The sequence below is a fragment of the Magnolia sinica genome, chromosome 7 (assembly GCF_029962835.1).
Source record: "Magnolia sinica isolate HGM2019 chromosome 7, MsV1, whole genome shotgun sequence".
Taxonomy (NCBI): Eukaryota; Viridiplantae; Streptophyta; class Magnoliopsida; order Magnoliales; family Magnoliaceae; genus Magnolia; species Magnolia sinica.
This window is the reverse complement of record NC_080579.1, coordinates 6602647-6621238: the sequence shown is the minus strand read 5'-3', so window position 1 is coordinate 6621238 and position 18592 is coordinate 6602647. Positions and strand designations below refer to the sequence as shown.

Sequence of the window (18592 nt, the reverse complement as noted above, 5' to 3'; positions counted from 1 at the left end):
TATAACTAATAGCTTATGATGGGACCCACAAAACTTGGTGACCTTAACACGGAAGCGGATTAGCTGGTGTACCACACATTAGCCATAGTTGTGTATTAACGTCAGCAAGTTTTATGGGTCTCGTAACGGGTACGTGTTATATTCAAACTGTCCATCAATTTTATCAGCTGGTATTAAAGCTTGAGAAGAAAAATAAGACATACATAAAGATGAAATGGACCACACACGAAAAAGCAGTGGACATTGAAGAGATTGGATTGGAAATAAACGTTACGTAAGCCTACAAATTTTTTAACCCCAAAAATCATTATCTCAGTTTCTATTTGTGGGGGTGGTTAAGTTGATCTTTGGATATGATTCATTTTTATTTTTACTAATGCTCTAAAATGATACGGAAAAAAGTACAAACGGTGTGGATATATTAAATACATCATCTTAGGCCATGTAACTTCGATCTCCTTGGAACCGTTCGTACAACTCGAAGCTCGAGGAGCGTGTGTGGTACACCAGCCAATCCACTTCCTCTCAACACATCAGCCAGGTCGAAGGTCGGTGGTGTTTGGTACACCAGCCAATCCGCTTCCCATTAAAACAGGCCCGAACGGATCTCTCACAGCTTACCATCCCAGCAATCAAATCTCACCACGTCACCGCACCACCGCTACGGTTGGTGAGCTCCCCACCACCTAATCCGTTTCCCTCCTCTCTCTCTCTCTCTCTCTCTCTCTCTCTCTCTGCTTCCAGAAGGCCAGAGTATCAGAGCGTCTTGCCGGAACCCGGACCTTCCAAGCCATGTCACCGCAACCCAGCGGCGAATCAGCCGCATCGCAACGGAGCTCCAACCACGCCTCAGCGGCCATTGATCGAAAAAACTAGGGTTTTCTATTCCGGAAGGTGTTTTTCTAAATCATCTTGTTAAATGAGCATGGATTGGGGTTTAGGGTTTTAATTTCCTTTATATGCTAAAAAAAAAAAACTAAAGTTTACTTTTCTTGAAGCTATAAGCTAATTTTTCTTTTATAATCTTGCTGAGTATTCTCGGATTAGGGATTTGGGTTTTAATTTTCCTTTATGTACTTAAAAAAAATAGGGTTTTCTTTTTTTGAAGCTGGAATGGTTTTAGGCCTGGCTTTTGAAATAGTGGCGTGTTCTGGAATGGGGTTTGGGCTATTGAAAATTTGGATCCTACTCAGCTTGGGGATATACCATTGCTAGCCTTGGATGATGAAAATCAACGATTCTGGCCCACTGCTAGTGTAGAACTTGACTGTCTAGGGGTCATTTGGATGACTGTAAATGTTTTTAAGTGGTAAATGATTTACAGGTGTAAATCACTTTTTTACAGTGTGTCCTGTTTGGCTGTAAGCTGTAAGCTGTAAATGATTCTCAGTGTTTGGATAACCTGTAAATTGTTCAAGTCCTGTAAATAGAGAGCCATTATAGCCACTAGACTGTAAATGGAGAGAGCCATTAAATGAAATCACAGCTTTTTGCCTGTAAAAATCAAATGGGGCTGAAAGCTGTAAATGATTTACAAGCATTTTCCAGCATCCAAACATAGACTGTAAACCAGAATGCGGATTTCCTGCTAAAGGTTTTCCCAGGAAGTTCCTGCGCATGGATGCTGGGTGGGGCCCACAGAGATGTTTGTGGCAAATCCACCCCGTCCATACGTTTTGCGAGCTCATTTTAGGACATGTGACCAAAACTTAAATGGATCCAAAACTTAAATCAGCCACACGAGAGGAAACAGTGGGATTCAGTGAGCACCGTTGAAACATTTTTATGGCCGTAAAAGTCTTGTATCAGACTAAAATTTTGTGCTTTCACTTAATCCCAGTGGGAATGACCTTATAAATGGTTTGGATGGCATATAAACATCAAGATAGAGCCCAGAAAGGTTTCAACGGTAGGCACTTCTTTACCCAATTTTCCCTTTCATGTGACCCAGTTAAGTTTTGGATCCACCTTTTTCATCGCATGTCCTAAAATGATCTAACAAAACGGATGAATGGGATGGATTTTTCACTGACATCTCGATGGCCCCACCCAGCGTCCTTGTGCAGGAACTCCCTGTGAAAGGCATTTGCAGGAAATCCGCGTCCTTGTAAACCATTAACCTGTAAGTTATTTACAGTTTGCCCCATTTACAGGTATCCAAACGACCCTAACTAATCAAGCCGAACACAAAAATCCATTGCTGTTTATGTATTAATATAAACCTCCTAACATGGTCTAACTAAAGAGGGTCTGTGCTAGTCGTGCACGCGGGTCTGCAGTTGTCAAATGCAGACTGCAGATGCCCCCACACATGCTAGGATTGTTCACGTAAGTTCAATGCCGATTGCCAGTGTTTGTCATTTATGAATGAGGCCCACCTGATTAGCAAACCAACCTTCTTTCTTTTCTGGGATAAAGCACATCCAGATTTAGAATAGATATGCCATGTTGGCATGTGTAATGGCATTTGATTTGACAACGCAAATGTGCGTCCGCAAGTGGCATCCTACCTTATAAATGAAAATTGGTGCACCTGTGCACCAAATACATGGCATGAAGATTAACAACAATGCAACGGTGGGGATGAACTGATGAGATGGCCACAATTGTGAAAGGAGAGATTGACTCGGGGTGGTAGACCTATAAGCCAGATCCAGCTTTTAGGTTTTTAACAATAGTAAGGGCCCATTCCACAAAAGGGGTTTTCATGCCTACTAAGTGCCCCTTCTCCAAAAGGGTTTTTCATGCCTACATTGCAACTATCACTTCAACTATGTTGATCTTTACTGTTCAAAAAAAAAAAAAAATGATGAGATTTTTTTTTTTCTTTCTTTTTGGTGAAATGGTTTCGAGGATTGATGTTTTCTTGGGGCAACTTTCATGATGAAGTTGCTTATTAGATTTTATTTTATTTTATTTTATTATTATTATTATTATTTTTTTAATGATGTTAGCAACAAGTGGATGGCTTATAGTGTGTATTGGTTGTGATTCTATAATATGTAATCATTAATATTAAATAGGCCAAATAGTGGTGTAGATTCCCATTTAGTAATCCATCTACTGTTTAAGAATTTACAAAGAATAATACATATTGTTCAATCTTTATAACGAACTTGTGTGACTCAAATAAAAGTGTTTTATAAGCCAATTTTGTTCTAGTTATTGAATTAAATATGATTGTTCCATATGGATTCTTAAATTGTCCAAATTTTGGATAATTCGGTACTATATCATGTATATAGGATGTTCTTTACACTATTTACATGTGGTTTGAGATTTGACACACTACCCATTATATTCTCCAAATACATGGTTCTTTACTAATTAAATGCCTTTTCCGTGAATAATGGACTATTTGGAAGGCAACAAATCAGTAGAGAATTGTTTATATATTGGAGAATCATGGGAAGATGTTACTAAATTCTCAATTCACATGTATTGTGTGAGAACAATACATGATATGTTACTAAATGGGATAAAAAGTGAAACTAAGTCCAAACAAACATTAGATGATTAATCCCCACATGCATATTATATATTCTCAAGGTTTATGGAATGATTTCAATTGTTTGAATGTATTTTACTTTTGAAGGTCAATTGGTGAAATGGATGATAATACATCGGAGAGTCAACCATTATCTCAACCATGTCGAAGATTAGACTTTGATATTGGTGATCAAGAAGCAAGCCAACAAGTAAACAACCAGGAAGCAAGTAAAGATGTACTGGTTAATACAGATGAGAATTTAGATGAGGAACCAAAAGTAGGAATGGAGTTTACTTCTGACGAGAGTGCATTTGAGTTTTACAATAGTTATGCTAGGAAAATAGGGTTCCGTGCTCGAAAGTCATGGGTTGAGAAATCAGATGATGGTAAGGTCATACTTGGGAGAAAATTTTGTTGTTCTAAAGAAGGTCAAAGATGTGAAAAGAAACGTACTAATCCTCCGAAATATACTCGTCCGATTACAAGAACTCAATGTCTAGCAAGGATGATGATTAGGCTTCAGATCAATGGGAAATACAAAGTAACTAAGTTTGTAGCAGAGCATAACCATGAGGTTATTACACCAATGAAGGTACATATGTTAAGGTCACATAGAGGCACGATTGATTCTCAAAAAGCTAAAACAGATATGGCAGATGATTCAGGAATAACACCGAAAGCAACTGTAGAATTTTTTAGTAAACAATCTGGTGGTCAGGAGAATACAAGTTTCTTACCCATTGTTTATAAAAATCACTTACCGAAAAAGAGGATGAAACCAATGAAAAAGGGTGATGCTGGTAAGCGGTACAAATATTTGTGTCGCAAGCTTTATAAAATTGCAGCGATGGCCAGAGAACATGACGAGCTCTTCAAGTTCGCTGATAGATATGCAGATCAATTTCAGGATGAAGTGATGGAACGTATGAAAATGATGAAGGAACTTCCACTAATGTCGTCTCAAGCAGATGATAAAAGTGTAGATACAGAACATGCACCCCATGAGCCGATCAGAAGTGTAGATACTGAAGATCTACCCTCTGAGTCAACTGAAAGCGTACATACTGAACATGCACCCTCTGAGCCGACTGAGAGTGTATATACTAACAGTGCACGCTCTGAGCCGACAAAAAGTGTTGGTATTGAAAGCATACGTCTTGAGCAGACTGAAAAACAAGTTACTTTTGTTGAAGTAAAGCCTAGAATTGGAGGCAACCATCACATGGATAAAAATCCACTAGATAACGTAAGGAAGAAAAGATCCCGAACTGAATCCATTCAACCACAAGTAAATCAAGAGAGAGAGGAAACGGCTCAAGTATCAAATGTCATGCACCCTGCTTCATTTCAACCTTTACATTATCCATTTACATTCTCTGCATTGAGTAATTCCAATCAGGAGAGAGAGGAAACGGCTCAAGTATCAAATGTCATGCACCCTGCTTCATTTCAACCTTTACATTATCCATTTACATTCTCTGCATTGAGTAATTCCAATCAGGTATTAGTGAGAACTTGTTTGCTAAAGCTTGTCATGTCACATATTGTTATAGTATCTAAATCTTCTTCTTTTTTTTTTCTCCTTCCTCTATTAGGGTTCACATATTACTATATTGAGCCCCGTAGGATTACCAAGTGGATCCCATGCAGGACATTGTTATCATATGGTGATGGGCTATACTCCTGGCCCTAGTGGATCCATGAATGCACCATTGGCTCAATATGGGTACCAATTACCTAATGTTAGCACGTTTCAACAAAACCTCGTCAACATTGGATCTCAGGTAAAAGTGATATTTAATTTAGTAGACTTGTAATGTTAGATATAACATTTGTATAACTTGTGCTCATTGACGTTTCCATTACCGCGTTTTTGCTCTACTAGATTTCAAATGTTACTAGACTGAGTCCTTTTGAAATACCCAAGAGTGGTCCTAGTGGATTCATGAGTGGCCCTTTTGACTGCTTGTAGCTACCAAACAAGCATTAACTTGTACCAGCAAATTCCCTTCAGCAACCTGCAATGCAATTACCACATTTACATCAATATTCATCTATAGGAAGTGTTGTGTTTAACCAAGTAAAACTGACCATCTGTATTTTGCATAATATTGAATAAACATTTTTAAGTTTCAGTATAGTGAGACATCTTATTCATGAAAATGTGATATTTCATATGCAGTCATCATCACCACTATCTTATAAGAATCAATCATTGGGCTGTGAAGATCACAACCTATGTTCGAGTAATTAGATTTTCTTTTGTTAAAGGTGAGTGTATGTTCTAACTCTTTTATGTGTACGTCGTTTCTCCTCTTTTATCATGTGAACATTTTCCTCTTTCTGAATGTTTGATATGATGCGGCCGGTCAAGTAATTAGATTTTTTTATTTTTTATTTTTATTTTTTGTGTTAAAGGTATGTTCTAACTATTTTTCATGTATGTCATTTCTCCTCTTTTTCCACGTGAACATTTTCTTCTCTCCGAATGGTTGATATGATGCGGCCGTGATCTGAAATATCTTTCAATTCTTTTTATTTTCCATTGAAAGTTTGGGTTTTTAAGAAGACTGGAAAGATTACTGGATGTTTAGGATTCAAATGATTTTGGAAATTGGTAGGTTCATGAGGCTTTCATCTCTAAAAATGCCTGCCCTTTTGGTCCACGTCTCTGTTAAGTTGATATGGATTTGTTTTTTAAGCTACTTCCCTTTGCATGTTTGGAATTTTAAGGAAGCCCAGAAATCCTATGAGATTTGAGATTCAACTGGTCTGCAAATCACTAGCTGAAAGAGTTTCAGCCTTTAAATAATTATTTTCCAACTCTTTTAAGTTTGGAGTTTTAAGAACATCCAGAAGCCTCTTGGGATTTGCGATTCCACAATGCAAATACCTATTACTTTGGAGCTTGCATTTGGAACCAGCCAATTGGCTTGTTTTGTTTTTGCAAATACCTGCTGCTTGGAGCCTGCAAGCAGCAGAAGGGTTCTCAATTCCAAATGTTCTTGTGCTCAAATCTGCATAGAATGTTTTCTACCTAATGAAATTTTCTTGTTGATAACAGTGCTGGCAAATTCTACTGAAGTCAGAAATTATGGTATGCATTGGAATAATATTAATCTGGGCTTATCTATACTGGATGTGAAACTGAACTGAATTGAATTGAGAAATTTCAGTTTGCAATGGAAAAATTGCAATCATGGTTCATAGTATTTACAGTCATGAAGTAGCACTTGAATTGCTGTTGCATTCCTGATGAGTGTGGATGTGGTTTCGGATTTTGATTAACGCATATGTTTATCTCCACCACAGGTTGCCAAACAATGAGTCAGAGATCATATTCGTTGGCGGAGATGTTGATATGCTTCCGCTGGTGTTGGAAGACCAGATTATGCAAATCAGATTGTTAATTGACTGCTGATACAAACTAGATCTCCTACTTTTAATTGAGGTCTTTTTGTATTATGACTTCAAATTTGCTTTATTATGGGATGATCTTGAGAAGTGTATGAGAAGATTAAATTACTCTTCTTTTGATTTGAATGGGTATATATCAATGTATGAACACAAGCTATGGGGGTAATGTGGATTTTGTTTATGTGAATTAGATGTGGGTTGAATGTGTAATTGAATTGTAAATATGGGTTGAATTGGATGCCAGAACAAATGGGTTTGGATTACTGATTGATTCTTTTTCTACACCGATTGGATGGTTATGATTGTTAGGCCAGTGTGATATTTGGGTTATGTTGTTGATGAGCCCCAGGCTACGGGCATTACCAAATGTTGTGTATCATGCACTAGAGGCCTGGCATTTCTCAACTGCTTCATTTTTTTCTTCTTCTTTTTGCTTCTTCTTCATCTTCTTCTATTTAATTAACTGCAATTCAGCGGCCATAGCCTTGACAATATGGTGAACACATTGAAAGATGTTCCTTGCTGCTTCTCTTCTATCTGAATTTTGGCAATCCACGGTTGCCTTTTTATTTTTTATTGCTTTCTGTAATCTCCCTAGGTGCTTGTTTTAAGGTACATTTACTCCCAATACAAGGAGCTGTTACGCTTCACCATATTTTGTGGAAACACAGAAATGCATTCAGCATGAATGTATGCCCTAAATTAACCTTGTTTCATTCATTTCTATTTAGGAGAGATGCATTCAGCATGGATGTATGCCCTACATTAGCATTGATTCATTTGTTGCTATTCAAGACCAAGCAACCCAGGGTAATGTTCAACCCATTTTTTTTTTTTTTTTTTAAAAAGACAAAACCCAGTGTCCAAGGGAAAGATCTGTGGTCCCAATAGAACCTGTTTGGATGCTTAATTGAACTGAATTACAATTTATTAGAAATGATGAAGAGGAAGGTGGCACAGTTTTAACTGTAATGACAAGCAGAACTCTTAAGTGCAATTCTGCACATTTTCAAGCAAGCATCAAAATGACTGTAATTGGAACAGTTAGACAATCTAACCATCTGATCAATGGAGAAATTAACCATTAATATCAGATGAACTTGAGAAGAAGTATGTATAATACAATGCTTAAAATGAGAAATGAGAATGTCCAAGGTTTGAGTTTTAGTCTTGTACCAGCATGGCCCATGGTTCAGTGATCCAAACCTGCTAAAAAAGCTTTGAGATGGGAAGGTCATGGTCGTTGAATATTCCACCTTGGTCCCATTAAATATAGACCATTGCTAATTTGCTGCATTCTCTTACTTTAAGCTTCTATATACTGAGCAGATTCAAAATTACAAAGTTCTGCATATCAAATGTCTATATGCCAGATGCAATAAAAATCAGCTCACTTCTTTATGGTCACAGAAGGTCCATGTAGACTTTCTTGGTTGCCAATAATACAGAGCAGCACCAAAGGAACCCTTCCAAAGAACCTGCCGTGAATGTCTGGTATTATGCAAAATAGGTGAAATGCCATTTTTGTATATTTCTCTTTTCTATAAATTAATAAAATTAGAGAGAAGAAAATCATCCTAAGATTCTTTAAAACAACATGGTATGAGAGCCATCTGATATGGATCATTAATCAAATAGAATTCATTGGCTTAATCAGTGCATTGGCACACTCCACTCAACTCCAAGCAAGCAAAAAACAGAAAAGAAATATACGAGTAAAGCTAACACAGATATATGCGGCATAAGAAATGCATTCATTCCCAATTTGAAAAGAACCCACTTGTATCCAAAAGTAAGATCATACACATTCCAGATTCAAGGGTATATGTATTGTCCACGTACTTTTGAATGGTTTAAATCACCAACAACTTAATGTTGGATGATTTAGATATTTATCCATCAGAACGATCCAGAATTCTGTTCATATGCTTTTGAATGGCTCAGATAGCTATCTAACTCACCACTTCTTAAGGGTGTTTTTGTCATTTTTAAAGATAGGCCAACGGTTGTTTCTTGAATATCAAAATGTGGGTGAGAATATTAAAACAAATTTTAAAGGGGTTCTTTCTAATTAGTCTAAAAATGGGTATCGTGTCATAAAATACACCTCAACGGATAAAATCTCTATGGTTATTTTTGTAAACCTGAGAGACTCACGTGGGTAACTTTCATTAGAGCTACACTGTCCATCAGTTACGGTAATCATTTTAACCATTGAACCCAAAAATTATAATTATAAAAAAAATCAGGTATTCCACGTGGCGTGAAACAGTTATGATGGAATGTCCATCGTTAGTTTTGTCTAGGACCCACCATTGTGTTTATCTTCCATCCAATCCATTCACCTGATGTCCCTCAACAGGATAAAAGAATTACTCAAAAAGCAAAATATTCTAAAACTCAGGTGGGCCATAGCACATGAATTTAGAGGTTTTTGGTATTAAAAAAAAAAAATCTTTTGGGTGGCCTAGCTGATTATTCAATCAGTCTGAAATTTGGGATCAAGACTAAAAAAGGAGTTGTCCACACGATGGACGGTGAGGATTTCATGTAAGTTAGAAATTAAACCCGCTTGGTACGTAGAGGTACCCAAGTGTAAAAAATTCTCCGTCTCTCTACCAACGGTAAAGAAAAAGGCGTGGGAAATGCAACGGCTTATCTTCAACTGAAATTCTAAAACTAGTTATCTTCTTCTGCTGTGGAAATCTCTACTTCTGCAATGGCCTTTTCTTCCTTCAAATTCCCATCAAAAACCAAAGAAGAGATGGAAATCGGTAAGCAAGGCCTCAAAAAACGCATCCTCCAACAAGGTGATTCTTGGCAGACCCCATTTCCTGGAGACCATGTTCAAGGCATGTAATTTCCTTCCTTCCTTCCTCCTCCTCCTTCTTCTTCTTCTTCTTCTCCTCTCTCTCTCTCTCTCTCTCTCTCTCTCTCTCTCTCTCTCTCTCTCTCTCTCTCTCTCTCCCTCCCTCTCTCTCTCTCACTTTTTTCCCAAAAATCTCCTTTTCAGTTCACTACAGTGGCCGCGTTGATGGTGGGGAAGCTCTTGATTCGAGTCGTGATGGAGGAATCCCTTTCACATTCAAATTAGGAAGTGGTGAGAGTCGTTACATTTGAATTTTATTTTGTTCTAATTTTATTTTCAATTTAATCCCTGCATTTGTGCATTCGTTACTCCCAATTCAAATTTTCGAACTCTCTTCAAAAGGGGGGAGGGGGAAGAAGAAAAATTCCTGCTTTTTACAATGAATGTTTCGTTTGGGTACCCACCCATTTTTCCTTTCTCATTAAATCTGCAGGAGACTGGAATTTGTTAGGAAAGCTGCTGTAGATTGACTGTTTCTCATACACGTGTTTATATGTGCCATGTGTTTGAAATCCAAACCGTTCATCAAATCTGGCATGATGAAAAACCCATTTAGGCTAAATTTCAGACCTACTGGACACCCAAGTGGGCCACAATCTTAAGCTCATATCCATCCATTGGTATGCTTCCTATCTGGAGAAGAATGTGTTTGAATTCATTCTCTTAGGCACCCAAACAGGCCCTATGAATTTTGGTCCTAGTTCAATGCACACAGTGCACACTGAGTGTAAGTAACCATTTGCATTGGCTCTTGCTCACACAGTCCTAGTGGGCCCCACCATGGATGGTCTATGTTTCAAAAAATCACACCAATTGGACATCACTAGCCACCCCATTTCTTCACTTTCAGGTACTTAATTTTGAACATTAACCATTTTTATCTACCACCACTGATTTTAGTGCCATTACTTAGATGTTTAGAATCATTCAATTTGTGTATCTTAAACGATTTGCGATTTGCCGTAGGGACCACTAGATAGACAATCTTGATTGATACATTAATCTGCCGTGTGTTCTTTGAAGAGAGGGCTTAATGCAGGGGCATTTTCACACCAGGCTTGAGTGGGGTTGCCTCTGGGATGCAGGGGCACACTTGGGGTGGGCGGCCCGTGTGAGGTGGGTGGCTCATGTGAGGCGGGCCCCACCCATGTGAAGCGGGTGGCTTGTGTGAAGTGGAACCCATGTGAAGTGGGGCCCACAAGGGGAGTTCGGCTGAGGTCCTAGCCCATAGGATGTGGGGCCTGGGCTATGAGATAAAGGGATTAATTCGCCATGCTCTATCAGTTCGAGCTTTTAGAGCAAGTGGTTAATTGTCCTCCATCAAAGTGGTATCAGAGCGGGAGGCTTTAGAGCAAGTGGTTAATTGTCCTGCATCAGGGCTCTGTTGTGTCATCGTCCTTGTTAGTGACAGAACAGGTCAGAGGATGTCTTTCTATTAAAGTATATTTTTCCAAATGTTCCGAACAAGGCCTAAAAGTTTATTCTATTTGATGAAGAACGTACTATTACACGCGATTTTTTTGCTTATGTTTCTTGAATTGTTGGATTTCAGGTGAAGTGATCAAAGGATGGGATGATGGGATTGCCACCATGAGAAAGGGCGAGAGAGCGATCTTCACCATTCCTCCGAATTTGGCTTATGGGGAGGTGGGTGCTCCTCCACTTATCCCTCCTAATTCAATGCTTGTTTTTGATGTGGAGTTATTGTCTTGGAACACTGTAAGGGATCTGTCCGGGGATGGAGGGATCTTGAAGAAGATAATAAAAGAGGGTGAGGGGTGGGCCACTCCAAAAGAAGCTGATGAAGTTCTAGGTAATTCTTTTTCCATCTGCACCCCCCTTACCATGCCCCCTTGAATCTTCAAGGATATCAATGCTAATGCTCTGTTACTGTTCAGTTAAATATGAAGCAAGGCTGGATGATGGAACGATTGTTTCAAAGTCAGATAAGGGTGTGGAATTTCATATCAGAGATGGTAAGTTAACCTTTCTGAAATCTTCTTTATAGCGGTAAATCAGTTTGTACTCTCTCTTTCTTTTTCTTTTTTTAGTTGACTGTTATAACTGACTTCTAAAATCAGAAATGTTTACTTCATTTACATTATCTTTTGTCAATGTTTACTAACTTCACATGATTTTTTTGTCATTGAATTCTTTTTAATCGAGCAGGTCTTTTATGTCCTGCTATCAGCCATGGTGTAAAAACAATGAGGAAGGGTGAGAAAGCTGAGTTATCAGTGAAATTCTCATGTAAGTTGAGACAATATCTGTTTTACAGAAAAATAATAATAATAAATCTTGACTGTTAAAAATTATACTGTAACTAGTCATCAATCCAGCCAAACCCAAGTAGTTGGGATTAAGCTTAACTTTGTGATGATGATATAGTCATCAATCCCTTGTGTTTGTGGTATTAAGACTTTCCTATATATAAGCTGACCTGAAAATCAGGATGGTCCACTCATTAGGTACGTCGAATGTAGACCATTAATTGGTGTGACTTCTTTTTAGCCTTCCATCATTTTTCCCATTTGGACCACCTGATGAGTTGACTGGACTGAATTTTGGGTCACATCATCTATGTGGTTAGGCCCAGCTGTTGCATGGACTGGATGATCTCCATGTGTATCAGTTGGTGGATGTGTATATACCCAAGTGGGATTAGCTTGACCTCCATATCTATACCGACAATCCGTTTATGCCTAGAATCGCTTAACTTTGTTTTTACTGTGGCCTGATTCCTTTCTATACATTTACTGGCAAATCTACCATTTTAGGAAATTTCAAATGGTAGATCATTTTTACCAAGTTTTCATGCTCAATGTGATATACTATAAATTGTGCAGATGTTGTGAAAAATGGAAACAAAACCATTAGAAGTGGATTACAGGTTCCACCCAATTCGAATTTAACTGTAGATATTGAGCTACTTTCATGGAAGAGTGTCATTGATGTTGCTGGTGATGAAAAGGTAGTTAAAAAGATTATAAGAGAAGGCGAAGGTTATGACCGTCCTGGTGAAGGATCCAAAGTGAAGGGTATGACTTCCATCTCTTTCGATTTGTATATTATTAGTGGAATCTTCTCCCCTTAAAATTTGGAATTTCTAGTCTGATGAAGTGGAAAAATAAAGAAATTCTTATATTCTTCCTTAGCATTCATATTGAGGGTCTAGACTCCAAATTGCAATTACATTGCTTTCAGATTGGATTTCAATCCAAAGTAACTGCAATTTTTTACTTCTGAATTCTGAATTCTCATAAAAGTCATTACTTTTTTTTTTTTTCATTTCCATTTGATTGGTCTGAGCAGTCACACGTCACTTGCTCGTGCATCAAAATGCAGACTTTACGACCAGATGGAACTGCATTTGTTTTAATTGTCTTCAACATTTCTCCTGAAGTAGCACGAGATTATTACTTTTTATGAATCTTCTCTCGTGATGTTCTTCTAAAAAAATGCTCAAGCATTGGACCGTCTTTCTTCTTCTCAGTGAAATACACTGGCAAACTTGAAGATGCAACAGTTTTTGAGAGGAAGGGAACCGATGAAGAGCCTCTTGAGTTTATGTGTTTTGAAGGTACGCGCACACCTAGTTATTGTAGTTTCCATTCGCATTTTCCACTACCATCATCATAGTCTTGTGTGAGTTGCTTGGGGTCATTTTACAAGGCGAGGTTTGGCAATAATCAATATTTGTAATGGGAATTCTCATGGTAGTGGGCCACCAATCGGATGATCTTAACCACTTAATTTCATCCGTTGAATTTTCACCACTGACCATGTTTTTCTTAACCTTCCATTGATGGCTGCTGATTGGACCATCCAATCAGTATGAAGTTTGGTCTATGCTCCATCAACAATGGGGCTCACAATCTTTCTGACCCAAAATTACCTGCATTTATGCCACATGTACCATGAATGACCTGCCACAGTTCAATGACTTGTAGCATACATGCACAGTAGTCTAGCCCATAGATGTATGATTTAGGCAGTGAGAAACTCTCAGTTTTATACAGAACTTTATAAACTTTTCCCACATTTCAGTGGGTTATTTTGTTGTTTTCAATTTCTACTATTCTTAAAACACTTCTTTGAAATTTATTTCTCATGTTCTGTCACAGAACAAGTTTTTGAAGGTTTAGACAGGGCAATCATGACCATGAGGAAAGGCGAAATAGCACTTGTGAGAATTAGCTCTGATTATGGTTTTGGCAATGTAGAATGCCACAGAGACTTGGCCATGGTTCCTCCAAACGCGACACTTCTTTATGAAGTGGAGCTACTCAGCTTTGCAAAGGTTTTATTCTCTCCACATTGAATACGTCTATTGATCTATTTTCCATCCTTCCATTTTTCTCATACATGTGGGGCCCACCTGATAAATGGAACAGGCACTCTTTTTTTTTCTTTTGTGATGAGGCATATTCATGATTGGCCCCACTTGGAATGGCCCAGATCTCACACACATGAGCCAAGAAGAAAACCCTTCAGTCCACTTCAGTTGCGTCCGACTTTTCTTCTCTCATGTTTGGATATAGTTATGCACCAGAGACTGGAGAAATTGTAATGTGTTTATTTAATTGAGAATGACTGAATTATATAGAAAGGATGGGAGATCTGTAGAGAATTGTAGGAGATCTTAAAAGATATATTTGAATCCACCTAGGGGTGTCAATGGGCCGGGCTCGGACCTGCAAAATCAAAATTTTGAATAGGGCCAGCCTGAAACAGTTCAAAATCCGGGCCAAGACCAACCCCAGGCCCGGCCCGTTGACAGCCCCAAATCCACCCATATAACTATCTAATAGTATGTACAACTGTATATACGTATCGAATAGTCTAACAGATATTTCTGCATGTTTAGGATAAAGAGTTTTGGAAAATGGATACTGTGGAGAAAATTGAAGCTTGCCAAAGAAAGAAAGATGATGGAAATAAGTTCTTTAAGGCTGGGAAATTTTGGCGCGCCTCCAAGAAATATGAGAAGGAAAGTTGTATATTATATATATATATATATATATATATATATATATGAGCTTTGATTGGTCAAAGATTTGAAAGAGACAAATGCTGTCTAGTTGTTTAACCTGTGTTTGGATGCACTATCGAATTGAATTGCAATAATCAGTCCAATAAAACGTAAACAACCAAATTGAACTTCCCTTCCTTGGCATTCTTGTTGAAGGAGTGGGGTACCAATTGGAATTGTTCTACTTTCAAGTTGCACCGAAAAGAATAAGTGCAATTTAAGGCTACTTCCGCAGTATGAATACAAAAATATTTACAATTTTCTCATTTTCTCTCTGTCAAATTTTAGTAAGGACTTTTACTGTGGAATTCCTCAGGAATTGTAGTTTTACCAAAAGCTTCCTCGACGTTTTGAAAGGAAAGTACGAGAATGTGCTTTCTGGAGGCTGAAATAGCCAGAATGTCCTCATCTGCTTTTTCTTCTAAAGAGTGGCTGAGTCGAGGATTACGGGGGTATTGTGTGTATGACCAACCATTCCAACAGGTGTACCCCACATAATGGTCATATCAACAAAAAATCAGGGTGATCCAATCATTGGTGGGCCACTGCCATAAAAGAATTACACCACCCAAAAATCTCTAAATTCACCTGTGGCCTACCTGATGTTGGATCCGCATGAATTTTAGTTCGTCTGACCATCATGATCTGGTGTACCTGTTGAACTGGTTGGATGTCATACACAAACCACATGGGCGCACAATGACCTATTCTAGCAGATTTTAGAAAGGGAAAAAAAAGTAGACGACAGTGATTCAGTCATTTCATCCCCTAAAAAGCACGATCCACTAATCACAAAACATTCGAGGACATTTTGGTAGAATCAGAACTCCCAAGGAATTCTGCAGTAAAAATCCTGATTAATTATTGCAAAGCCACTTTATTGTGCACCCAAACACAGCCTTATATAGCAAAGTCTTTTGGATTTCGTGGACTGAAAATCCAGTGACTATACATGCAGGCTGCTAAATACGTCGAGTACGACCATTCATTCACCGACGAGGAAAAGATTCAAGCAACTGGTTTGAAAATATCTTGCAATTTGAATAATGCAGCCTGCAAACTTAAACTTGGGGAGTACTCTGAAGCTTCAAGATTGTGCACAAAGGTTTGTTTTTGCCCTTGGTTCTGTTGTTCCTTCTGTGGTGTAATTTTTTTTGTCGAAAAAACAAAAAACTATAGTTAGTTATTTATGGAGCTTCGGTAATACTAACAAGTGTTTTAAATATCAACGATATCGATCAATATATCCCACAATATATCTTGCATCCCACCTGTGCAATACGAAACACAGAAATAGTGGGATATATCACATATGTTCGATCCAGTGAGTATAATTTATTATCGATCCCTTTTTTTGTAAATTATGTTAAATTAGTGTCAAATTGTTACAAATCCATGATTTTTCATGTTTTGCATGAAAAAATCATGGATTGAGATCTTCGATTTTGAGATTTGGAGGAAGACTGAGTTGCGGAAAATTGAAATAAAAAATAAAAAAATTCAATTTCCCCAAATCAATTGCAATAGTTGTGTCCAAACGTAAAATCAAACATGTCTGTAACCTGATCTAGTGATTCTTCTTTTCCTTTTGAATGTATTGCTTGTGTTTCTACACGTCTTCTTACATTTATAAATTATATGAATAAACTTTGAATATACTTGCATCAATTCAGTTAGACAACACATAGAGTAGGACCCCATACAAAAGCCTATTATGTGCACTTGTTTTTTTGTAATGTTTTGATTTGTAAGTGTGTATTGATGTCTTTTTTAACAATCACTAAAATTTCATTGAAAAATTAGACCAATTTCCAATGTTTCCAACAACAATGATACATTACGCGATACAACCGATATATTCCATGCGATAACCGATACGTATCTGTATCCCAAGGGTGTGATACGTAACGTGATACCCATATTTCGAACACTGATACTAACCTGGAACTAGTGCGAGAAAGGCTTCAGCTGGGACCTGATTTTTTGATGAACTTACCCAAAATTCAGGTGGGGCAACATGTACAGATACAGTGGACGTTATAATCGTCAATGAGTCTTGTGTTCAACGTGAATGTGAGGCTCACCTGGTCTGAATTTTGGGCCAGGCCAACCTACACAGATTGATGTCCTTCAGATTTGCCAGATTGGCATGTTTGGCCTTATGTAGAGGTGCAATGGAGCTTATCAAGCCTCTAATTCAATCAATCAATGTTTCTTGGCAGGTTTTAGATCTTGATCCGTATAATGTAAAGGCCTTGTACAGAAGATCTCAGTCATACATGGAAATGTCTGATTTAGAAAAGGCTGAGGTTGATATTAAGAAAATACTATCAATTGATCCATATAACAGGTTTGTGTTTTGTGCTGATAATGCTAAAATCTTTATTGCTTAGTGAGAAAAAGAGAGCTGCTAAATGCTATTGCCTATTGCATGAGAGGTTTTTCAAATCCAACTCTCCCTGTGTGTTCACTTGAGGGCAAGATAAGGATAGTCATCAGGTGGGCTCCATAGTCCATTCTTTTGTACTTGTCTGGCGCACCTGATGAGTGATTACTGACCTGTCTTTCAGAACACAGCACTTTGTGGTGTTGCCCACATGAGTAGTGGCTTGGATCTCACACATACATGCCACATTGGCATGTGTGTAAGTAAGATTACATCCTACTATTGCACATAGCTTTAGCATTTTATCATCATCATCATAGCCCTAACCCAGCTATTTGGGGTCAGTCAATCGCAGCCATTGCATTTGTCCATTGACAAATCCCATATTATTTTTTGTTCAGTTGAAACTAAATGAAATTTCCATAATATTTTGAACAAACAGAGATGCAAAGCTTGAGTATAAGAAGTTAAGAGATAAGCAAAAGGAGTACGATAAAAATCAATCGAAGCTCTTCGGCGCCATGATTTCAAGGATGAGCCAGTTGGAGATCTAGAAGCAAGGTATGACCTTTCAATCATCAAGTGTTTTCCTAGACAGAGAGATCCATTTCAATGACTTTTCTTGGATGAATTATATGATTCTTGGCCTGAAGATATGACCTTGGGCTGTACAAGTGGGGCCCATGGGTTGGTGATCCAGACCACTACCCTGATGGGCCCTGCCATAGATGGACTGTTGCTGTGATGGTTAGTTAGCCCAATCTTCGGCCTTCTCCAGCCGACCTCGCTGTATGTTTTCTGAACCATAAGGCCATTCTCAGGCCACAGGATGGAAATAATAGGATTCGACTGTTTTTAGGTGGATTTTGATGCATGGTTCATACACTGCAGTCAATCTGATCAGCGGTTAGGACCCCAAACATCAGCCCCACTTGTACAACTCAAGGCCTACGGATTTTGTAGATCTTCCAAACTAATTACCAGTTATATGATGGTCCAATGAAGCAATTCAATACATTCTTTCATAAATCTGCACCTTTGCCGCGTGCATTTGTTTTTTCCAACTTTCTGCTTGCATTTGAACCAAAATCCATGCAAATGTTTGTAATGTCATGAAAAGAGAAAAACCCGCAACTTTGGTTTGGCAAACGTATTTTGTATTGACTAATTACAGTGCATTTGGACATACGATTGAATCAAATGTCACGATTGAATCAAATGTCAATTATCAGTCCAATAGAAGTGGTTAAAACATAATTTTGCTTTTCTTCCTTGGCAGTCATACTGAGAACATTGGCTCCAAATTGCCATTTGGGTCCTGTTGTTGGACAGCTCTGATGTTATCTATCTGTGGCCCATTGGCTGTGCAAGGTGGATAGTAGTTGCCTATTAAGGTGT

General features: G+C 38.1%; 1 protein-coding gene and 1 long non-coding RNA gene across 2 annotated transcripts; both read left to right on the top strand.

Moving 5' to 3' along the window:
• The first annotated feature begins 4889 nt into the window (after window positions 1-4889).
• Window positions 4890-7170, top strand: LOC131250957 (uncharacterized). The gene is made up of 4 exons (XR_009173516.1): window positions 4890-4991; window positions 5086-5274; window positions 5673-5761; window positions 6803-7170. It is a non-coding gene; the product is annotated as an uncharacterized LOC131250957 (long non-coding RNA).
• A 2377-nt stretch (window positions 7171-9547) lies between these two features.
• LOC131250956 (70 kDa peptidyl-prolyl isomerase-like) lies at window positions 9548-18056 on the top strand. The gene is made up of 12 exons (XM_058251387.1): window positions 9548-9759; window positions 9921-10007; window positions 11329-11589; window positions 11675-11752; window positions 11946-12026; window positions 12623-12814; window positions 13270-13356; window positions 13901-14076; window positions 14644-14767; window positions 15768-15913; window positions 17031-17158; window positions 17637-18056. Exons 1-12 carry the CDS (start codon window positions 9627-9629, stop codon window positions 17746-17748), a joined length of 1605 nt encoding a protein of 534 aa, XP_058107370.1. The 5' UTR covers window positions 9548-9626; the 3' UTR covers window positions 17749-18056.
• The last annotated feature ends 536 nt before the right edge of the window (window positions 18057-18592 follow it).

What these genes read in the sequence shown, in the direction of transcription:
- LOC131250956 (XM_058251387.1), top strand. Translation starts at nt 9,627, where the DNA reads ATGGCCTTTTCTTCCTTCAAATTCCCATCAAAAACCAAAGAAGAGATG. An exon ending in TCCTGGAGACCATGTTCAAG is followed by an intron (nt 9,760 to 9,920) that starts GCATGTAATTTC and finishes TCTCCTTTTCAG; the next exon opens with TTCACTACAGTGGCCGCGTT. An exon ending in GTTATCAGTGAAATTCTCAT is followed by an intron (nt 12,027 to 12,622) that starts GTAAGTTGAGAC and finishes TAAATTGTGCAG; the next exon opens with ATGTTGTGAAAAATGGAAAC.